The sequence below is a fragment of the Jaculus jaculus genome, chromosome 6, assembly GCF_020740685.1.
Source record: "Jaculus jaculus isolate mJacJac1 chromosome 6, mJacJac1.mat.Y.cur, whole genome shotgun sequence".
NCBI lineage: Eukaryota > Metazoa > Chordata > Mammalia > Rodentia > Dipodidae > Jaculus > Jaculus jaculus.
Window position 1 is genome coordinate 18,254,231 of NC_059107.1, and position 24,996 is coordinate 18,279,226.

Sequence of the window (24,996 nt, forward strand, 5' to 3'; positions counted from 1 at the left end):
TTTAATTGTTTGCATGTTTTAAATTCCTTTCATGTTATAAAATAACTACAGGGAGGGATAAGTTGTTTGGGTTCTTTGAAATTCACTATTTCAATCCTGTGGTCATTTCTTTTTCTTCTGCTACTTTACAGGCTGTGGGATATGATCATTTAGCCCCATTTTCTTTGCCTCCAAATCAGAATGAAAACATTTCATAGAAATTCAATGAAACAATGTATTTCATCTGCTTATGATATTGTCACACAAGGAAATTTCCCATAAATATTAGTGATTATGTCCCTTATATTCATTGCATAGGTCTTCTCAGATTGTCAGATGTATCTCACTTCCAGTGTTCAACAACAGTAAATGATTACTTTATGCTATTTAAGTAAAACAATGTCCTATGCTTTTACCAAATAATAATAATAATAATAATAAATAATTCTGTTTGAGCAACATCATCTTGATCTCATGCTCCTCCACCAATAGTAGACATCAATGTATTCAATCAATAATAGACAAAATTTCCTGTCCCCAGAGCCTTCCCTTAGTTTATTAAGCCAAAAAACTAGTTTCTTACTTTTGAAGCTTCACTTGACTTTAAATTATGTTTATTCCTCAAGTGAGCCTTCCCAAGTACTCCACCTAATGAGGTTTCCTTCATTGCTGATATTTTCCATAGTATATGCCACAAACATAAATCATGCTTATTTTGCTTACCTGATTCATATTATTCTCCATCAATAAAATATTAACTCTAACATATTATTGAAATCTGTGTTCATTACATTTCCAGGTATATAGTCAGTTTTTTATCACAATGATTGATAAACAGTACACAGATAATATTTTGAATAGCACAAACTAATTCTAGCTTTCCCATAATTATCAGATGACTCAAAACACATGATCTCAGTAGTGACTCAATTGTTCTACTTGCTTATGCTATCATATGACATTTTATACATATATATGTTCTAGTTATTATTATTATTATTATTATTATTATTATTATTTTACTTGTGAGCACACACATAGAGCTCAAACTTTCCCGGTCTTCTGGTGCTGCAAACAAACTCCTCAAGATGATTGTGCAAGTTTATACCAGTGGCTTTTCCTGGGTACTGGATCCTGGGCCAGCAGGCTTATCAAGCATGCATTTTTAGCCCCCTTTAACTGTAGAGCTATCTTTCCAGCCCACATGTTCTATATTAGTGTGCCTTTCTTTAGGTATCACCACTGTCCTGACAATGACCACCCTCAGCACCATTGCCCGGAAGTCTCTCCCCAAGGTCTCTTACGTCACAGCGATGGATCTCTTTGTATCAGTCTGCTTCATCTTTGTCTTCTCTGCATTGGTGGAGTATGGCACGCTGCACTACTTTGTCAGCAATCGGAAACCAAGCAAGGATAAAGACAAAAAGAAGAAAAACCCTGTATGTATTATTTCCCACCAAGACCATTGAAATTTCTATCCTGAAGGGTGATTTGACCCTGGCTTGGGTGGTTTCTGTTAGCCTGTCCCCATCCTGAGTCTCAGGATTTTGAGCTCCAAGATGGAAACAGGATATATAATTTTGTGACAAAGACAAAAATGTACCCTTATGCCCAACAGATATTTGAGAGAATCCTGATTCCTAAGTCAGGTTCTTTATGGAAATGGAACTCCCTGCTGTCTTCATTTTCTGGGAATTCAAGTAGGGCTGAAGAATTTCTTCCATGTTACTGCTGTTGTGCTGCATGTTATTGTCTTTGGTTTTTCTCTCCAGCTTATAATATTTTTGCATTACTAAATATTTAGTAAAACTTTTACCCAAAACATCTCACTAAGAAGCCACAGGTTCTTGAAATTTTTAGAATAATAACACTTTTGCAAATAACTGTGTGTGTGTGTGTGTGTGTGTGTGTGTGTGTGTGTATGTGTGTGTGTGTGTTTAGGCCTATGTATATTAACCCCCAGAATACTTCTACTGATTGTATATATAATGTGTATTTTTTTCTTTTTTTAAAAAAATAACTTATTGTTGTTTGTGCAGGTTACTTAGCCTTCCTGTCTCTTTGTTTTCTTGGATACAAATGATTATTATTAAAAATCAATGTTAATGGAGCACCCATGGAAGTAAATGTGCTCATAGAGGTAAACAAACAAAATATAAAATATTACACAAAGGTCACACAACAGACCTTACCCTGAGTAGAATGCAATGAGCATGGATAGAGGTTGTCCATTTATAGTTGCCAGGCTCAATTTCTTTTCAGTGTCTACATGATGTAGAAACAGGTAGGATGACTTCTTCTTGCACTAAACCTCAGAATTAGAAGTTGAAACATAAATATAAATGGCTGTAGTTATTGTATCTTATTGGGGGTATTGAGGAGATCATGCAGTGATACCCTTAATTTGGCAAAGTATCTGGCTGGTAGGAGCCCTCATGAAAGTTAAAGTCCCATGTCTCCCAAAGGAGAGGCAAACAAAAGGTCCCTCCCTCCTGGATCCACATCCTCCCCTGATTTTTTGCTCTCAGAGGCACAAGGGCACAACAATGGCTACCTATATGTTTGTGGATGGTGTGGCTGATGGTAGGCTCTCTTAGCTGTTGCTGATGCAGCTCTAGAAACCCTGGAGAAATTCTACCATGACACAGATTTCTTTGAATGTAAGACTTTGCAGCAGATAAAGAAAGAAGCAACATTATTCTTATTAGTTGATAAAATCCTTATATTTTAATTTCCCAAATACTTAACTGTGCTTTGTGCAGCCCTGCCTTTCCCTGTCTGTTTCCAGCCTCTCTCTTTTCTTGTCCATTTTTTTTTCTACTCTTATTTCATTTCTCTTGCTGTGCTATTTTATTTTGTTAGTTTGCTCGCACCTTATCCTTCGCTGTGCTTCATTCTCCTTCAGGAAGATGACTGTTTTGACACTCAACATTATTACCTGCCTGCAGTGACAAGGATGAGAGGGAAGGTTTGCAGGCAACTTCTAGAGCACGTTAGAAGACAAAGACAAGCAAGCAAGCAAACAGCTTTCGACCTTCCCTATCAGCCATGTTACTCCAGCATGAAATTTCTTGCATGATACAAGGCTATGGAAATAGCAGTGGGGGTAGGGAGGGAGAGGGAGCAACCAGAAAGGAATTAGGATTAAAGAAAACAAAATGGAATTACTGGAGAATTTAATACATTTCCATTTTAAGCAAATTTATTTATGAAAAAATGTAGCCGCTTAAGTGGGAGATGAGAAATTTTTCCTTTGGCTGTGTAATATGTTCTTGACTCCTTTGTTAGACTCACATATTACACACTCCTTAATGAGACTGAAAAAAAAGTTCAACTTTTTCTCTACAGGGAAAATGTGAAATAGCAAAGGTCTTCACTATTGAACAGCACTGCCTTTGCAGTCAGAAAACTTGGTAAATTCATCGCTGATTTCACTAGTAACCACAAGATCTCATTTTACAGATTTAGGCATTGTAATTGATTCCAAGCTTAAATCTCACCTTCTGTGTTTATAATTTCAGTTCATTTTGCTTACTGTGTTTTCAAAGATATATTTTTAATTTATCTTATTTTGTTTCTCTCTTGTTTTCTTTTTCCTTCTTTTAATTAAAAAAATGCAATTCTCTTTTCTGTCCACAAATCCAAAGCTTCTCCGGATGTTTTCCTTCAAGGTATAATGTTTTTGGAATGGAAATTCACTGCATGCAATTGCTGAACTTAACTAGTAATGCTTTACATGGTCTTTTATTTTATTTTTATGAGTAGATAGTTAACCATTTTACCAGAGGTAACTCAGTCAAGTTGGAGAAAATCCTATAGATCTCTAGCATTGACTCAGCAACTACATACTATTTGCACAGACTTTGATCCTATACCAACCTCCATCTATTAGGCCAATAAGACTCCACAAGTAGCAAGCCCTTATTATGCTCCAATCCAAAACTGACCTGCTCTCCTCATATGCAAACAAGAACCAGTTTCACTGCCTGTAACTGCCATAAACCTATGCTGCTTAAAAATACTATTTAAAGCTGGGCATGGTGGTTCACACTTTTAATACCAGCCCTTGGGGGGCAGAGGAAGCAGGACTGCTGTGAGTTTGAGGCCACCTTGAGAATACAGAGTGAATTCCAGGTAAACCTGGGCTAGAGCAAGACCCTACCTTGAAAAAAAAAAAAAAAAAAAAAAAAAACCTACTATTTAATTCTGTAAATCCCAGTTCCAATCCCTATTGTTCTATAAATATAACCTCTATATATCTTGAACTATACTTGTGAACTTCATAAGAATAATGCTGCATAAAAGACTTTAACTTAAAACATCCTTTCCTACCATGCTTATTATTAATACTGTTGGCTTCATGAAATATTGAAATGAGATTTCTATTCATCTCTCAGAGCTGATTAGATTACTAGGGTTAGTGTTTATATTATCTTAAAGCTAATTCAGCCAACTGAACATAAATCCTTTAGTTTTCCAGTAATTTAATTATTGGTTGAGCAGCAATGATTGGACCAGCATGTGGTCAATTGGAACTTCTCGTCAAAGCTTAAAGGAATTTGGCAAGTGTGTATATGCTTTTTGAATTCTCTTTCACATGTATGTGAACAATGCTGACATGTTTAAGCTTCACATCAGTGAATGCTAGCATCATATACTCTTTAAGCATAAACTGTAACTCTGTGGCATAAAACCAGGAACTTTCTTTTACAAATCTATTTTATTTGCAGTTTCTATTAAAATCATTTAACATTTGATCAATGTCCTGGAGTTTTCTATTTGCCTATAAATAAGCATGACATACCTGAATTCAAAATCAGTGCATCTTTATTTCTCTGTCTTACTCACATCTAGTACCATTAAATAGCCTCATGTAACCAACTTCACATTGAATAATAGTAGACTAAGATTCCATGTGGTTTGATTTAACTCTTTATAAACTTTGAGTTCTTTTGGCGTTCAATTTCCCTGCTATAGCTATGAGCTTCATATTATTTTCAGCTGCACTGCTTAAGCTCAAAATTTGAAACTTGCAACTCTGCTCTCTTTCTGAGTTCAATTTTACCATCGTAGATCACGATGTCATAGCAATTTCCTGAGTCCTCATTTTCAGATTCATCATCACATGAGTGACATTGTGGAGACAGTGTAGGATTGTTCCAGTGTAACTAACTTGGATCCCTCTCCTTCCTTACCTCATTCTAGGCTCCTACCATTGATATTCGCCCAAGATCAGCAACCATCCAAATGAACAATGCCACACACCTGCAAGAGAGAGATGAGGAATATGGATATGAGTGTCTGGATGGCAAAGACTGTGCCAGTTTCTTCTGCTGCTTTGAGGACTGCCGGACAGGAGCCTGGAGACATGGGCGGATACACATCCGCATTGCAAAGATGGACTCCTATGCTCGGATCTTCTTTCCCACGGCTTTCTGCTTGTTCAATCTGGTTTACTGGGTCTCCTATCTTTACCTGTGAAGAGAAGTGTGGGTTTAACTGGCTGGGGTCTTACTCACTGAATCTCATGGAAAGAATATATCCTAAGTCCACTGAAATCATCCCCAATGTGGTCAGTAGTAATCTGACTTTGTTTCTATAATGTCATATTGTTTGTGCCCAACTCTCCTTTGGAAAATGTAATTTGCACTTTTATGTGTTCTGTCTTTCGAACCTGCAAGGCAAAGTAAAATTAGAGCAGGAACTGTGATATCAAGAATAACATCTCCCAGCTGCAGAAACTAGACTAGTAAAAGCCTTGAGTGTTTATATCAGTGAGATCTTACTTGATTCATGATACAGTTTGGTACAAAAGTTGTGAAGCTCTATTCTCTATTCACTTGGGTTCAAGTTGTGGTAAATTTGAAGACAATAGAATACCTCCCTCATTTGTGAAGAGTCACAACTCACCTTGAATATAAAAACTTAGATTAGAAATCTACCATACCTTTATCCTAAGGTAGGAAGAAAATTTCCTGCACATCACATGTACAATGATGTAAATGTTTCAGTAATGTAGAATGCTTCAAGTTTAATGCATGCATCTCTTTAGAGCCAAAATAAATGGATTGAAGTTATCCTTATAAAAATACTGTCTTTATTTTGTGTCTTTGGGCTATAAAATAATACATGAATGTCTTTAAAGGATTTGGGGTTTGGAATTTGAGGGATAAGGTTTCAGTCCCTTCTCCCTCATGCATGAAGATTCAGTCTTTTATCTTGTATGACATATTAAAGCACTTTGAGTATAGACTGAATTAACTGATATTTGTCAACTCAAAACGTGCCCAATTTCATAAGTAGAGTGCACAGTAATTACATATGCTTGCTGCTACTTCCCTTCCTTTTATGATGATAGTTCTTAGCAGAACTTACTCCCCATCTCAAGATCTGCTTCTAGCAACTGTGAGTGCCTTGTGGGCAGAGTCCTTGTTATTTCTTCTTTGGGTCTTCATCCCCTTACATGGTTCCAGGCACCTAGTCATTGCTCAGTCCATATGGATTGAAGTCAATTGCCCTCTTGTGTTATGGTGAATTTCACTGAAAGAAAAAAAAAAAAAAAAGAGTGGCTCATAATTTTACATCTACATTGTAAAGTGATGTTTGGTCCTGCAGAGGGAAAAAGCAAACAGAGGATCTGCAGAACTTTTGCTATTCTGTCCATCTTCAAGAGGGTGTTTTAGGCCAAGTCTGTTTTTCTTTAAGAATAGAATCTGTGTCCTGTGTTTGTATATATAATTGATGACTTGGACATATAGTTTATTCTTCTTGCAGACTTGGTTATGTGTCAGTTTGCCCTATCAAAAACTGTGCTTGTGAACGTATGACAATAAGCCTTCAGTAGGTAGTATTCTAAGTTCAGAAATAAAAAATTAATTAAAATTAAATTAAAACTTTAATGAGCATATGAATGTTTTACATGAAGGTGATGGAACCTATAGACTATGACCCCATTAGAATTCATACTAATCAAATGAAGCGATGGCCTGACTTTGAACTTGATGGGTTGAATCTTATATTTGTGTGCTCATCCTGAATCCTTATTTTTTCTAAACTAAGACCCTCACTGTCAGCTCTTCTTAAGACAATCACTGCTGTGAGGCAGAATCTATTCATATCTAGCATAACTTTATAGATGATCAACAATAAGTAAAACAGAATGGCATTTTTTAATGGTCAGCCATGTAGTCTTCATCAATTCATCTGGATGAATCTTGAAAACATTTAGCTGCTAATTTTACCAGTCTTTAATCTCTCTGAGCTCTAGCATTTAAACTCAAATGTAAATAGAATGAATTATTTACTTGTTTTAAATGGTCCAAATATTCATTTGTTGACTTAATAGGAGAGTTGTTGGCAAATTTTAATGATGAGAAATGTTATTATTGTCAACCCAAAATGTGTTCTGTAATGGGGACACTAAAAAAAGTTAGCTTTCCAATGTGTGCATAGTATTGCCAATATGAATCTATATTATATATTATCTAATTCTTAATTATCAGCTGCTCCCTGTTTGTGTATTTGAAAGCCTTTTCACAAAGGGACTTGCCTAACATGTGGACTTTCACAATAAAAATGCTGCATTCTAATGCCTGGTGGCATGTCAATGGTCTGGTTGAACTGTATTTGCCTTAAGAGTTATAATCCTTCCTCCCTTTCAATTCTCCCGGATTCTACTTCCATGAGATTTATTTGTTAACTCTCTACGAGTTGCCTGCTGATACCTTTCACCTCAAAAGAACAGGATAAACATTTGGGGTTAGAATCAAGGAAGGCAGAGTAGTAATTAAGTTACTGAAAATCAAGTTTTCTCCACCTCGGAACCTTTAATATTGAAAATATGGACTCAGGGGCCAGAGTTGGGATCCTAGATTTATCCAGTTGACAATGTTGCTTTTGGGAGCCTCCATTTTTTGCAGCTACTAATGAGATCTAACAATTATAGCCCACTTAATGACATCTGACATGCAGCCAAAGCTTCTCTACCTTATTCCCATGTACAACTGATCCTCATGCCAATTAAATCAGCCCTCCTAAAAGAAGACAGTAGTTGGCACGTCTTCCTTAAGGTGATAATACATATCTATGACACTTTTTTCTTGGCTTGTTTTTGCACAGGTGTTTATGGTGTGTGTGTGTGTGTGTGTGTTTGCATTTGCAGGTGCATGTGATTTGGTATATGTATTCACATGTGCTGCATATGGAGACTAGAAGGTTACTGTTGGCATATTCCTCAATCTCCCTACTTTTTGTTTTCTTGATACAGGGTCTCTCATGTGGGCCTGGAACTCACCAATTCAGCTAGTCTAGCTAGCCAGCCTAACTGGGAGATTCTCTGACACTACCACTGAGATTACAGGTCACTGCCATGTCCACAAGGCATTTACACAGTTGTTGTGGATGTGAAGTATGGGTTCTTATGTTTGTGTGGCAAATATTTTAATTCACCAAGCCATCTTTCTAGCATAGCTATGGATATTTTCAAAAAGTATTTACATTGCAAACTTTCTTTTAAGTTAAAAGTTCAGTTCTCTTGTTGAAAAAAAAAGTCTTGCAGATCAAACTACTTTTAAAATCTTTTAAAAATTTTTATTTTATTTCTTTATTGGAGAGAAAAAAAAAAAGGAGAGAGAAAATGGCTGCAACCGGGCCTCCAACCACTGCACACAAACTCCAGATTCATGCACCACTTGGTGAATTTGGCTTATGTGGGTACTGGGAAATCAAACCTGGGTCATCGGGTTTTGTAAGCAAGCACCTTAACTGCTAAGCCATCTCTCTAGCCCTACTTTCTGTAATCTTTAGTAATTCTCCATGACCAAAATTGTACTACCCAACACAAAAACACAGGGAGCTGATTCATCCCATTTCAGTTTTCTTGCAAGGTCTTCAAATTCTCCAAGGAATCAAATCGTATAACCCTTCACTGACCTAGCTGTGTCAGCCCTCCTAGGCTCACCATTCTCCTGCTCCTTCATGTTTTCCTCATCTAGTTTTAGCGTCTTTTCCCCACCTTCTACACAGAGGATGATAGTTTGCACTTAAGCACGATCTGCTGTTTGTCCCTGTGTCTTATCGTTAGCTGAATGTATGTTCTTTGTATATCCTTCATAGGTAGGTAGATAGATAGATAGATGATAGATAGATAGATAGACAGACAGACAGACAGACAGACAGACAGACAGACAGACAGAAAGAGAGACAGACCGACAGACAGACAGACAGACAGACAGACAGACAGATAGATAGATAGATAGATAGATAGATATAGATAGATTTTGTCTTGATGCCATTCTGACTAGTAATAGCAATGTTTTTCTGTGATGAAGGTCAAATTAAATTAACCAGATGATGTGGTCTTCAGGGATTCAGTCAAAAATTGCTATCTTTATGCTTTGTCACTGTAGATTTTTGTCAAAGGTATGAAGAGGGTTCCTGACCTAGACCAATGGCACTACTATAACTCAGTGAACTGCCAAAAGTCCACTGCTGGTTAGGGGCAGATACAGAATTATCTAATCATTGTACTTTCCTTTTTTTTTTTTTTTCCTCACTTTGTTTCAGTATTCGGATGTAAAATCCTAGTTTACAGATTTCTTTTATGTTAATTCTATACAATTTGTCAAATTTGCGATTTATTTCCCTTGGCCTCATTTCAATTCTTTTAAATGCAATGTTATAGACATTAAAATACCTAGTAATAGAGTTATGTCAATGGATTTGATAATTCTTTGTTCTCTGTCATGTATCATGACAAGACACTATGCTATATTTTCTCTACTGCTTCCAGAATTCTCTTTCAAATGGGTGGGAATGCAACATCAACTATGTGAAATGTATCAGAACAAGACAGAGTGGGCTTTGTTGTTACAGTACTGGGATGACTAAAGTTTTCCTTGTCACTATTCTCTGCAGAATCAGGGTTTCTACATTTTTAGCCCAGTGGCACAGTGTGGAGTGTCTAACTATACTTTTTTTTTTTTTCCCCAGAAATAGAGATTATAATGTGATTAGAGAATCCATTATGTTTCTTTTGATTTGTACTGGATAATAAAAAGTTCCCCTACTACTGTTTTAATAACAAAATGGAGAATCAAAGGCTCTTGCTTCATGAATTCAAAGTTCAAAGCCTTGCAAGGTCAGTATGTGTTTTATAATTATGGTTTGGGACAGGGTCTTCCTATGTAGTATAGACTGGCTTAGAATTCACTACACCAAGCAGGCTGGCCTCAAAATCTCAGCCTCAGCTTCCCAAATGCTGAGAAGATAGACATATGCCACCACATCCTGTTTATTATTATATAATTATTATATAGCTCAGTTTCCCTCTTCTGAAAAAAATGGAGATAATACTGGCACATATATGCTTTCATTAGTAGGAGTAACCAAGTCAATATAAAAGTGATTGAATGTTAATTATTTTACTTAGCATAGAAATTTCACAAGATAATGGGAATAAAAACATTCCTATCTTTTTTAGTATTAATGATTATCATTTATGAGAATTCTCTTCTCTTATTAAAAAGAGAGAGGAAGATGACCAGGCAATAGATAACAAGGAAATTTTCCTAAATAACACTATCATGAAGGAACTCATTTCTCATAGATAAAACAGGGAATTAGAATCTTTCTTCTTTCAACAGGTTTTATTTTATGTATTTCCTGATGTTGAGCAACCAATTTTATTGATTACCATTGAGCACGCAGATTCTATTAATTCATTTCATTATTTCCATATTACTATGGTGACTAAAAGTGCCCAATTCTTACAATTTTACTCTCTTTTAAGCAGACAACAGCTTGTGTTCTACCTTATCTGTTAAATTTTGTTTTTATTTAAATACAATGGGCTATTTTCTTTTATCTTTTCCAGTTTTTGATGAGTTCAGGGTGAACTCTTATTTATTTCATCTAAGTACATATTCGTCCAATTCTCCTAGCAAACAAATTTTAAATTAACAAGTCACTCTTCATTTGCATCTTAAATCAGGCTGTTTATCTTCATGTCTATCTACTTGCTATATTAACTTGCCTCTTTTCTTTCTGTTACTTGTATGTCTTATGGGTCTATAATGAAGTTTTTTTCAAGGCATTTTTGATTAAGCACCTATAAAGTTAATTCAGAAGAGAGCATTCAGTAAACACATAATCACAGGCTCTGTATAAATAACCACGAGACCAGGAAGAAAAAAGTTCCAGGCATTCCCTACCCTGGAAATGTCTAAATATAGCAGAACAGACAAAAAAGAATGCAAATCACTGTAATGGAGCTGCACACAATAGTTTTAGTAGAAAACATTGTTCCACCTGTGATTAGAAACAGGAAAGGGTTTATAGCATTCTGCTCTTGTTTTTGGGACCAAACACCCAACCAGAATCATCTTATGGAAGGGAAGGGTTTATGTGAAGCTTACAGATTTGAGGAGAAGTGTTACATTGGAGAAAACATGGCAACCAGATTCCATCTTCAGGAGCTGGAGAGACAAGAGAGAGCTAGTACTCAACATCCAGTAGGCTGGACTAATCAACCCATAGGTCTGTCCCTAGTTACACAATTCCTCTAGCAAAATTCCACTCCCCCAAGCCTGATGAGCTGGCAGCTAAGTAGGAAACTTGATCTCTAACACTTGGGTGTATGGAGGGCCATTTTACATGCAAACCATGATAGGGTTTGTTATGTTCTACAAAGCATTCTATAACATGTGAGATCTTATCACTGTTTTAAAGTTTCCTTTATGATGAATGATGGGGTTGCTAGAGAAAGTTGACAAAAGCTGGAAAAGAACAAAAACTTATTATTTGATTTGCAAGGGATGGCTACTAAACAATCATGGCTTTTCACCTTATTCTTTTTTTAAAATTTTTTTGTTTTATGTTTATTTATTTATTTGAAGGTGACAGACAGAAGAAAGAGGCAGAGAGAGAGAGAGAGAGGGAGAGAATGGGCATGCCAGGGCCTCCAGCCACTGCAAACGAACTCCAGATGCATATGCCCCCTTGTGCATCTGGCTAACATGGGTCCTGGGGAATCAAGCCTTGAACTACGGTCCTTAGGCTTCACAGGCAAGCGCTTAACTGCTAAGCCATCTCTCCAGCCCTTCACCTTATTCTTACTCTTAATGCTATAGTTATATGCACATATAAAGAGATAGATAAAATTATATTAATATGGATTCATACCTGTATGGTAGACTCATAATTTTACACAATTTACAAATGAGTACATATAACATAAACTTTATCTAGCATCCTAATATTCTATTATACAGTTGTGCCATAATTTATCTGCTCAGTCAATAATTTTGGAAACTTAAATTATTTATTATTTTCCTCTTATAAATAATACTACAGAAAAAAAAAATTGTCAGATATTGTGTTACCTTCCATGGGGTATATTTTATAAAATGTATCATAAGACCTAGCTTTGCTGATAAAATGTATAAGTATGTATAAATTAGAATCCTGAGTAAAAGCAGATCTTTAATGCCCAAGGTTATTTCCTGAATTAAGGTCCATCAATAAAGAAATGGCATAATACCATGAGTCCAATATTGGAAAACCACTATACTCTCAAATTACCATAAATTTAGTGACTTAGACCAACACAAGTCATTACATATGAGGGTTGGCATTGGCTACAGTCAAGGTATGAGCATAGGTGCGTGTCTTATGGAGGCTCTGTATTGCTTTTTTCATGTCTCAGGAGGCCTCCTGTGCCTCTGCTTCATCAGTCACTTTCCAGTTTCAAAACTAGCAGGTGCATTACTCCTCTCCTACTTCCTACTTACACGCACCTTGAAATTGCATTGTGCCCAGCTACATGATCCAATATAATTTCTCCACGTCCTTATTTGTGCCTGAAAAGTTGGTTTTAGCATATAAAACATCATAGATACCATTTTTAGGGATCATAATGTAGGCATTTGGAAGGGACTATTTTTCTGCCTTCTCTAACACCTAACCAGGGAAGCTAAGTGCATGACTTGCTTATGGGACCTGGAAAGGTCAGTAGAACAAAAGTAGTAAACAGGAGCTTCAGTGACTGCCAAAATGTGACCAGTAAGGAATAAGTGTCCATAATTCTCTCTTTTTCCTACACCAAACCTTATTTCTACATAAAGTACAACTGGAAGGAAAAGAAACTCAAATACTGTGGATCAGAGACATCAGTATTCTCACCACTAAGTGGAGAAGGATGGTGGAAATTGATTCAGGGAAATAAATGGAAGTCTTTATGATTCTCCAAAATTTAGAATATGTAGAACAAAATAAAACTTGTTTTTAAAGTCTGTTTTATTCATTTGGAAGGAGAAAGTGAGAGAGGCCGAGAGAGAATGTGCATGTCAGGGCCTCTAGCCACTAAAAATGAACTCCAGATTCATGCACCACTTTGTGCAACTGGTTTTAGGAAGGTATTTGGGAATTGAACTCAGGCTCTTAGGATGTGCAGGCAAGGGTCTTATCCATTGAGCCTTCTCTCCAACCAAAACCTTCTTTATTCGCACTCTGGTCATCATGAATTTGTTAACAGAAAAGAGAAATTTAGGTTTTCTATTTTTTTTTTCTTCTGAAGTATATATAAATTTCCCTTAAAAAGTTTTAAATTAGAAGGTCAGAATCCCATATGTCTTATTTTGGGAAATCTCTTCCACATGAAAATACTGCCAATTGGATTCATAAGATCCAACTACAAGTCTTTATCAAGCTACCTTCCAGGAGTTAATGTGGGTTAATAGTGATGTCCCTCAGGTGCGTTCCATGGTAAGGGTTACATGCCAGTTTCCATGCCAAGGTAAACTTAAGCTCTTTTACTCAAGAGTGGACATTCTGAGTGAACATTTCTCATCTGTTATTGCAAAACTAAAGAAAAGACAGAGCTTTCCAGTCACAGAAAGCCTAAGGGAGCAATTCTATAATGGTCCATGGCTAAAAATAGCAAAATCCGTCCCCTTTCTATAAATTCAATGACTGTAAGGACAATTAAAATTTAATTGGCCCAACTTAACCTAAAGTGACAGCAGCTGAAGGATTTGAAACAGTGAACAGCTTGGCTTGTGTCTTCCATCAATACTGTCAGGGTGAAGTTGACTATGAGAATCTGGCCCAGGACTCTTGCAACGTACGTGTCCATGCTTTTGCAAAGTGTGTGCCAAGTTCAGCCATTCCTATGAAGCTTAAAAGTAAGGCCACTGGTCAATCTTTATTTTCTAGAACATCACCTGGCCCATAATAAATCAGTGAACGAAGTCTCAAAACAAAATCTGAAAATCTGGTGTCACTGTGCTATTGTTTAGGAAACTTGCATTTAAAATATCTGTGGTTTTATTTTGTGTATGTGTGCATGTATATGTTTGTGTAGTATGTGTGTGGGGGGAATATTTTTATATATGTGAGTGTGGAGATGCATGCCAAATATCATGTGTGGAGATCAGACGACAGCCTTCGTTTTCAGTGCTCACCTTCTGCCTTGTTTTCAGTCAGGGTCTCTCAATCGCAGTACTGTGTTATACATTCAAGCTAGGCCATGTCCTTCTGGGCCTTTCTCCTTCTTTACTTCCATTTTTGCTACAGCCATGCTACCATTTCAATGCCAGTGCTATTGCATCTGGCTTGACATGGGTTCTGGAACCCAAAATAACTACTCCTGCTTGAGCAGCAGCCACTTCATCCACTGAACTTTCTCCCCAGCCCACCTGGGATGTCTTCGATTTTTTTAAAATATAATCGGTATATCTATCAATTCTCTATGCTCTCTCTTTATATAGTGAGATATAGATTTTATAGATATATATGTGTATATATTTTACCTGTATTGGTATATCTATCTGTATACACACACACACACACACACACACACACACACACACACACACACACACAGTTTTCAAGGCCTACACTTAAAATGTCTTCCTTAGAGGAGTACAATGAGTTAATAAAGGCAAAAGTAGTATTACAATGTTAATATAAGACCATCATTATCAAAGACATTATCTCTGAAAAATATAATGAAATTGCAGGAGAATTAATGAAGTTTGTTATTTAACAGTTATCCATGAATGGCAGTCAATAGACAGAATTAGCTTTGGGGAGAAACAAGCATTTTCTTAAGTGAGATTTTACAAATCAAGGTAGAATCAGTCCAAAAATGAGTACAGCTACAGAAAAATCCTTTTTTGATAAGTTGACAAGTATTTATGATTGTGTTTTTTTGTTTTTTTTGTTTTTTTTTTTTTTGAGACAAGCTTTCATGTTACCCAGGCTAGTTTCAACCTAGATATGTACTAAAGGGTGACCTTCAATTTCTCATCCCCTGTGTCTGCCTTATAACTGCTGGGATGACAGATGTGTGTCACCACATCTGGTTTTTATATGGATCTGGGTTTGAACCAGGGGATAACTGCATGTGAGGCAAACACTGTACCAACTTCTATAAGTCTCACCAAAACCAATTTGGAGAGCTTCTTATTGTGCATTTGATAAACATACTAATCATAATCAAGCAACTAGACAGCTTTGGATGTTCTGTATAGTGCAAATATCCTTCAAATGATTATTTTATGCACTTTTTATATTTATTTTATTTTTATAAAATATTTTATTTATGTATTTATTTGACAGAAAAAGAGGGAGGGAGAGAGAGAAAATGGGCACATCATAGCTTCCAGCCACTGCAAACAAACTCCAGATGCGTGTGTCACTGTGTGCATCTGGCTTACATGGGTCCTGGGGAAATGAACCAGAGTCCTTTGGCTTTGCAAACAAACACCTTCACGTTTACCACTAAGCAATCCCTCCAGCACTTTTATGCACTTTTTATAAGAAGCAAGTAAAGGGTCATCTCCATGCTCTCAGAGTGAATAAAAATAAATGTAAATATGAAGGTTGCAATCAAGACTGAGAGCTATAAATAAATTCATAATGAGGAAAGATGTAGGTATGTTCACTCTCTGGTCTTAACTTCACTAAGGCAAGGACTAATTTAACCAAGGTTCAAAATCCTTCATATTTGGATTTGAGTTTTCCCATGATCATTTACATGACTTTCCCCAGGATCTGTCCTCTACTTTCATATCACTTGTTAACTTTGGTTTTAGAGCATCAATAGAACTATGTATATTCATTTTGACTGTGCTGATTCACTTTACAAAATGTGTACAGTGGTTGTCCACAATTTTCATTTAGAATTATATATAAGTCTAAAACTAACCTTAGTAATCAGAAAAAAGCATTAACAGAATAACCTAAATATTGATGAAAAACTCTCTATGTATATTCCTATCCATATAGTAACCTTCATGTGTTTCTTTGAGAAAATAACATAACCTCACAAAATGAGGAAAAACTTAGTGCTATTTATTCTCTTGGCCAATTAAAAATTAGGCACATATAGCTGACTGACCTTAGCACAGCAAATAAGAATCTGCTATTCTATCTGTATCCTCAGGATCTGTAAAATGGAGCCCACTCTTCAGGCATCATAACCTTCTAGCTGTGCCTACGTTTTAGATGCTTAGCGCAGCTCCCAAAGAAAATTCTAGTAACCTTCTGCCAATCATTCATCTGAATGTGCACTACAAAATGTCCACACAGTTTTCAAAGTATGATCCTCACCATTTACCTCCCAAAGTACATTTTGAGTAGACCACTGGGTATATTTTAATTCAGAAAAGCATAAGGTAACTTCCAAATGTGTGAGGTAATAGAACAAAAATATGCTAATAATGTTTCCGTTGTTTGGTGCCTTACACTGCTTAAAAAAAACTCTGTCTTTCTTAAATGTTTTCATGTACATAGAAACATTAGTAGTATTAATGGTATGCTTATTTTTATTTGATAGTAGATCTCACCTTGTAACCCATGCTGCCTCAGCCTTACAACTGGGATTTATAAGAGTGCATCACTATACCTGGTCACAAATTAACTTCATAATCAGCAAAGGCATATGCTACTAAATCAGAAAATTTTATTATAAAATATTGATGTATATACATATAATTACACACACACACACACACACACACACACACACGCCAATTTAGGAAAGAATTTGTTACAGATATTAAAAAATTCTACACTCAAAAACCTTATTCAGCCATGTAGAGTAGAATACTTTCTATGGAATCATCAATTTCTTTTTACGCCAAATGTTCTAAAAGCCCAATATTGAGTGCATTCACTTTCCACAGAGGTTTAAAACGCATTCCCATTGTCCTGTCCCTGGAGCCCTTCCTGTGCATATGACATTTCAGGGAGCTATTTGAAGACTCAGCCCCTCTCACACCCACACCTCTACTTTTAGTTCCTTTTCTTCATAAAAAAAAATATATATATACATAAAGTGCTCATAAAAAGAGAGAGAGCACTGGCTGGGGAGTGTGGAGTTTTTTTTTTTTTTTCTTTCTTTCATTTCTGTCATTAGCAGAGCTCAGGTGGCAATAGTTAATCTATGTTCCATCACGCCCCCCCCCCCCAGTGTGATTTTAAATGTTTCTGAAGTGACAGGAACCTAAAACTGGGTCACAGTGGCCTTCCTGCAATTAGTCACAACTGCTGTGCTCTGAGCCTGATGGGAGAAGGCTTCCAACCTTCTCTTCCTGCATGTGGACTGGTTAAGGATGATTAAGTAGTGTGTTTTGCTCTCCACAGTGCCCACGCAGCAATCATAAAGAGACGTGTTTCACGAGAACTCTCTGGAAGGTACACAGTGATTTTTTAAAAGTATACATACATTAGAATCTCATAGCTCATCTGAACCTTTAAGATCATCTGGTTTGCTCAGTGAGGCCTTTAATCAATTATTCATTCATTCAAACACATCTAGTAAGCACCACGTACTTAGAATGAGCCTTGATGGTGAGAATAGCATAAAATGAATAAGTCATCAAATCTTACTACTTCTTTTTGTTGAAAATTCAGTTATTTAGTAAGTGGTTTTGAGCATCTGTAAAGTGGTAGGCTAAGATAATGAACAAAGCCTGTGGCCGTTGCTGTTGAATCCAATATCTACCAAACACATCTGCTGCAATATGCCCTAGACTTTAGTTGCTGGCACCTATATTCTTAGTCTGATCTGTTTTGAAATTCAGTGTGTTATCTGCACAGCAAAATAATAGTATCAAGGAGTTAATAACCATCATCTATTTCTACAGTCACCTGCCCGGCTCATGGCTCCCTTCAATCAGTAACTGATGGAAGTTCATGTTTAGGTGCTTCCAGGACAGATGGCCAAAGAAGATAGTGTGTGAATATGTTCTCTTCTATGGTGGGGGTACAAATTTTACATGAAAACTCCATATTTCACTTATCTATGATGGTAAAATATCAAAATAATTCCTCATTGGCCTCCCCCCCTCCCTTCTCTTTTTCTTAGTGTTTCCTATGACCACCTTCACAATCATTAGCATTTGACTATTTCTCTTGAACTTCATTTTCTGAGAATACTATATTAAGAGAAAGTCAGGATGCCTATGTTTAGCAACATATAATCTACAGGGACATGATCAGGCAAGGAAGAAGCTAATGCCACTGTAGTGTAATGAATTATGTGATCCAGGTACCACCCATATTCTTTAGGAGAAAGGAGGAGGGACACAGTGGGAGAGAGAAGATGACAGGAAGAAGCTACATCTGAGACAAATTGTGAATGATCAGATGCAGACAGCCTGCTAAGGGAAGAAGGTAAAATTGCTAGGTAGGAGAAAATAACCTTTTAAAAATTCTTAGAAATGAAATTAAATTCAGCATGCTCAAGGACCTGTAAATAGTGTCCTTTGGTTGGAGCTTAGAATGAAGTGCAATAGTTCTGATAAAAGCTGTGGATGTAAGCAGATGCCAGCTCACAGAAGACCTTGTGTGCCCTGCTAGAGAGTAGGACTTTATCCTGAAGGCAAAGCAATGACATTGACAAGTTTTAAGGAAGTCAGAAAGTGACGTGATCAGATTTGACTTCAGAAAATCACTCAGACTAAATTGTGAAAAATGGATTGGAGAGGGCACGACCTGAAACAGGGCACCGGTTAGTGAACAGCTGCAGGCACTGTGAGGAGAGCTGAAATCCATTGAAAGTCAGGGGTGGGAAACAAGTACTGTATTCTTCAGGTACTAAGAAGGTAGAAACCTCATCACTTGTGATTTATCACAGAGGCTTTGGAAAGGAGAGCGTTCTGGTTGGAAGTGTGTAAATTTGTGAGGAATTGCATAATCACTGCAAACAGAAAGTCAGAGGACAATTTCTGTGAGTGACCTATTGGATTTCATTGGAGTTGAAATAGTGAGACCATGCAGACTATGTTTTGAGATTTAAAAAATGTTGGATATACTGATATTCATTATAAGATTTTGGGGAAAAGCAGGCTGAATTCTCTTGTAAATACTAATGAGCAACATTGACATTACAAATATTCTCATTTGCAAATTATGATTTAAAACATAAGCATCAAATGATTTTGGCAAAATACCTAACTTATTTATACATAATTTCTCAAATGCCATTTTCTCTGATGATGACTGAGTTCATATATGGTAATTAAATTTGTCTGAGAAATTGACTAGAGTTTCTTGGGATCAGTTAATGTCGATTGAGGCAATTGATCAATATCTAGGAAATAGATGGCCTATAAATATCATTGCCTGGTAGATCCTATTCCTAGGCAAGGTACAATGTTTCTACAATAATCTAATACACCCAGGAAACTATAAGAAACTATATAAAATGTGGTAGATGAAAACTTATTTTCTCACAGTTCAAACAGCCAGAAGTCCAAATGTAATATGTCTGTAAAACACTGCTCTCATCTAAAGCAGTAGAACTTGATTATTCATTTTCTTTCCCAGGTTTTGGTGGCTCTGGGGTACACTTTCTTTTTTTAAGTTTAAAAAATATTTTTATTTATTTATTTGAGAGAAAGAGGGAGGGAGAGAGAGACAGGGAGAGAGAGAATGGGTACACCAGGGCCTCCAGGAGCTGCAAATGAACTCTAGACAAACTCCAGATGCATACATCACCTTGGGCATCTGGCTTACCTGGCTCTTTTGGTTTTTCAGGCAAGTGTCTTAGCCACTAAGCAATCTTACTAGCCCAGGATAGACTTTCTTGCCTTTGTGTTTGCAGAGGATGCTTGCTGCTTCTGTCTTTACATGACCTCATCTCTTCCTACTCATACAGTGCTCTCCTCTAAGTGCCTCATAAATGAATACTTGTCATTGGATTAAGGTTCATTCTGGGCAATCAAAGATAACCTTGTCATCATATCTTTAATATAATTACACCTAAAAATACCACTCTTTTAATGCCTTGAAATCCATGGGTATTAGGAGTAGATATATTGTCAGGGGCAGCAATCAATCTATTAAATGCCTTTTAAGCCAATTTCAGAAGGCTAAAAATAACTTTTGAAGTGTTGTTTAGTAAGTATTCATGTCCATGAACCAATAACCTAGATAACTGTCACCAAATGCAGAAGAAAGAAGAAAGGAAATTAAAATTGAAATTTTATATTATACCTGATATAGCACATGCTTTTCAACACCATCCCAATTCACTGAACACTTGAATTCTTCCAAATGACACTCTAGAATTTTCTTGAAGAAGGTCGGAATCAACTTTCCAGTAGAGCATTCAATCAATACATTCATAAAGTCAGATCAACAAAAGGACTAGAGACTCTAATGTTAATGATGTGTTCCTCAGAATCCCACCAAGATCAACCATCTTGACTGTGATGGTTAACCTACATTGTCAACATACCTGGATTTAGAATCAGCTCGGAGACACATGTGACAAGTTTAACTGTGAAAAAATTACCTACCTTAAATATAAGTGGGATCCCATGGGCTAGAATAGCCAACCATGAGCTAAAACGAACTCTTCTTTCTTAAGTAGCTTCCCTCAGATATTTTGTCAAGACAATAAAGTATACCAAGGCAATAATAACAGTGCATTTATGGCACTCCAGACATCCTTGAATTGTACAATTCATCATGAGAGCTCTGCTAGTTACTAGATATGAATTACATAATGCTTTTAGTTTACTAACCCTAAGTTGTGTACCAAGAATCACTGGTTCAGAAATCCATGGGCAGCCTACAGTATTTGCAGACTGATCTCAAGGATTCTATAAGTTCTCTGAATTTATGTTAATTTGAGCTCACATTTGATTTAACTACCCAATATTCCAAGATATTTTCAACTAGAATTATGCCAAAACAAAAGGGTAATGAGTTTCAATTGTTGAAGAATGCCGTGTTTTTACACACAAGTGATGTAAAAATGTGAGCTCATTTGGAGTTGTATAACATTAAGATGAAATTGTAAATAAGCACTTTACTGACTTAAACTATCCTGGTAATGAAAATAAAAATTATCCTGTGATTGGTACAATATTTCTATGGTGTCCTGCATTTGCAACTTTTCCTAATGAGTGTTGATTCTCATCAAAATTCCTAAAATTATTTGTTTTGCCTACCATGTTTATTTACTGATTTTTAATTTGGGGAGGCAGGAGAAGGCCTGGTTTAAAGCCACTGTTTCTAAATTGTTATTTGAAAACAATTTTTGCTTGTTTATTTGTTTACTTTCAAATCAAAAAGCACATTTAATTTTTTTTTTTTTTTTTTGCTTTGTTTTTGAAGGTAGGGTATCACTCTAGCTCAGGCTGACCTGGAATTCACAATGTAGTTTCAGGGTGACTTTGAACTCATGACAATCCTCCTACCTCTGCCTCCCAAATGCTTGGATTAAAGGTGTGCACCACCATGCCTGGCTTCTAGCATACTTTAATTGTTTTTATTTTTTTTTGTTGTTCATTTTTATTTATTTTTTTGAAAGTGACAGGGAGAGAAACAGGCAGATAGGGGTAGAGAGAGAGAGAGAGAATGGGCACACCAGGGCTTCCAGCCACTGCAAACAAACTTCAGACGCATGCGCCACCCGCACTCCCCGTGCATCTGACTAATGTGGGTCCTAGAGAATTGAGCCTCCAACCGGGACCCTTAGGCTTCACAGGCAAGCGCTTAACTGCTAAGCCATCCCTCCAGTCCACACTTTAATTTTTAATTTGAAAAATGATGCTTAGTCATAAAATGCAACATAGAGAACATTATTAGTAGTAACATTTTAATTAACTCCATGTTGCAGTATATTTGCTGTTTTTTCCACGAATGTGCAATATATTAGCACAATTTATATTTCATTATACTTGTTCAATTCTTTCTCTTCTCTCCCTCTCTCTCTCTCCCTCTCTCTCTCTCTCTCATTTCTTCTGTAATTCTGGAACATCCAGATTTTTGTACTTTAAGGGGCAAAGTGCCAATGAAGTGAAACATGCAAATCTTAATGTCACACTTCTACCATTATGTGGACATCTATGAGTAATACAAACCAGTATCGAATATAAAATATAACTACCTTCACAGAGTCCCATCCTCTCGTTTCCTAGAAACATCTTGCCATTACCTCACAAAAGAAAATCACTGTTCTGTTTTTTTTTTTTTTAAGTACAGGCAAGTTTTACCTATTTTAGAATACCACATAAATGGAAACACACCATGTGAACTCATCATTACAAGGCTTCTTTTACAAGGACTATGGTTTTTTAAGACTTATCCATCTTATTGTATATATGAGTAGTTTTCTTTTTATATTCAGAATAAATTATTCCTATGTAAATAAAATAAAATTTCTTTTCTATGCACCTATGTTAGTCATTTAACTACTTTATTCTATTCTATCTCAAGGCTATTGCCAATGAAGCTATAGGATGACTTTCAAAGCTCCTTTGAGCATAATATTTCTATGTATATTAGATGAATATCTAGCAATAGAATTAATAGATCATGGGTTGCAGAAGTAGCTTAGCAGTTAAAGTTCTTGTCTGCAAAGCCTAAGGACCTAGGTTCGATTCCCCAGTACCCACATAAAGCTAGATGTACAAGGTGGCACATGCATCTGAAGCTTGTTTACAGTGACTAGAGGCCCTGGCACACCCATTTGCTCTCTCTCTATATATATATCTATCTTATTCTTTCTCTCAAATAAATAAATTAATTAATAAATAATAAATTACTTTAAAAGATTAGTAGATCACATTATAAATATATTTATGACTTTATAAGAAGCACCACAACATTTGCCAAATACTTTGGAGCCACACCAGCAAAGTATAATTATTCTAGTTGTTCCACATCTATGAAACACTTGCTCCCATTTCTGTAGCCCTCCATAATTTAGGTATATGAGTTTCATTGTACTTGGTTTAATATCTTTTTTCAACTGCTTAAATGACATTGAAACTTCTGGGAAGATATAGGGTGAGTAAATGGGAATTTTGTGTAGGTGTGTGAATGACCTTCTTAAGGGAAGGAATGCCTTAGTTCTAAAAATGCAGGACCAAAGATGAACTGGCTGGAAGATGATTGCATTCATTTCAATACTAATAGTGCAACACCAGCTGGCCCAAGTCTCCAGACTGTTGATTATATGTAATTCCATTGAGAAAAACAATTTAAGAACCGAGTTCAGGAAAGAAAATTATATTTTGACTGGTTATATCACAGTTAAAATTATTGGATGTTAACTTAACAGTATGTACAATTTTTTATTTCTTATAAATGAACTCAAGTATATTAACAGTACTGCACAAGTAACTATGAGGATATGTTGGCTTACTTACCGGTTTTCTCATGTTTATCCCTATATTCCTATAATATTTTATGTGACATCATGAATTATGCAATAATTGGTTGATCAACTGGAAAAATTTAAAGAACATTAAAATTTTCCTTGTAAAATCATAATGCATGCTGCCCACTTTCAAAATAGACTACTGTGGATTTTCTTACTAATTCAAGTGTGCTTGTCTTTCAGTGTTAGCAAATGACTTCAAAATAATAACTGTTTAAGAACATTGTATAATTTACCTGTATACAATAATTTTCTCAAGATACAGTTGCGTGTGAAGAACAGAGGACACCTTCAGATGTCATTCCTCAGGCACAATTCATCTTTTTTTGTTGTTATTTTATTTTGTTAATAGACAGATACTAGTTGTACAAATATATAGATTACAATGTGAAGCTATTATATACCAATACCTTAACATGTCAGATAACTTGTGAGATAAGGTCTTTTCATTGGTCTCAAAGTTGCGAAGTAGGCTAGACTGTCTAGCCAGACTGACCCAGGGATCCACTCATCTCTTTCTGTCCTGTGCTGGAAATATAAGCAAGAAATACATTTTCCATTTTTTAGTGTTGGTTCAGTGGATCAAACTGAGGTCCTTACAGTTGCACCACAAGCATTTTACCAACTCAACTACCACTAATCACAATTATTCTGGTACTATTAAGTATTGTCTATTCAAATGTAAAATAAAATGGTGGCATGGTGCTATGTGGAAAGGCTTTTAGCTTCTTGACTTACTAACTTTATAATTGTCACAAGTTATATAAGGGATAAAGTGTGATCTCTGACACTTATCATGAGATGTTGAGGTTTAGTTACATAAATACTGATAAAAGATTGTTTCTTTCTGGCTATATATATGAAAGTCTCTGCCCTAAACTTTGAGCAATAAATAGATTCCTGGTTGGTTTTGTCTTCACGATCCCATTTTCTGTCTTGTTTATCTGCCATAGTGAGGCTTGATGCATTTTCTGGACTCTTCACCCTAGGATATGGAAAATGAAGATTTCATATCTGAATATAACCATCTCATGCAAGGGTTCTCAGCCTCTGTGCTACCAATATTTTAGGCTGGATGGTCTGTGTTGTGAGGCCATTCTGTGCACTGCAGTGTACTTTTCAGTACCATTCACCCCACACTCCCCCAGTTATTCCTTTAGTTATTAAACTTGAAAGGTCTCCAGGCATTGATGAATGGCCTCGGGCTGGGCAATTATAAAAATATACCCCCAACTGAGCACCATTGATGTCAAGGAAGAGAAAAGAAACACTTCTTTACCCAGAGATTCTATATGAATCATTTGCTCATGCTCTAAGGGAAGAATTGGATCACATAT

The 24,996-nt window shown here is 36.2% G+C and overlaps 1 protein-coding gene across 3 annotated transcripts in view; it reads left to right on the forward strand.

Moving 5' to 3' along the window:
• Gabrg2 (gamma-aminobutyric acid type A receptor subunit gamma2) overlaps positions 1-6,575 on the forward strand; it is a 98,167-nt gene extending 91,592 nt beyond the window's left edge. For 2 of the 3 annotated variants that reach the window (XM_045153496.1, XM_004661043.2), the window contains 3 exons: positions 1,213-1,418; positions 3,627-3,650; positions 5,185-6,575. In XM_045153496.1, coding sequence (XP_045009431.1) covers positions 1,213-1,418; positions 3,627-3,650; positions 5,185-5,460 — 506 coding nt within the window. In that variant the 3' untranslated portion in view covers positions 5,461-6,575. The remainder of the gene's footprint in view (positions 1-1,212; positions 1,419-3,626; positions 3,651-5,184) is intronic. The other variant, XM_004661044.2, reaches the window with a different exon arrangement.
• The last annotated feature ends 18,421 nt before the right edge of the window (positions 6,576-24,996 follow it).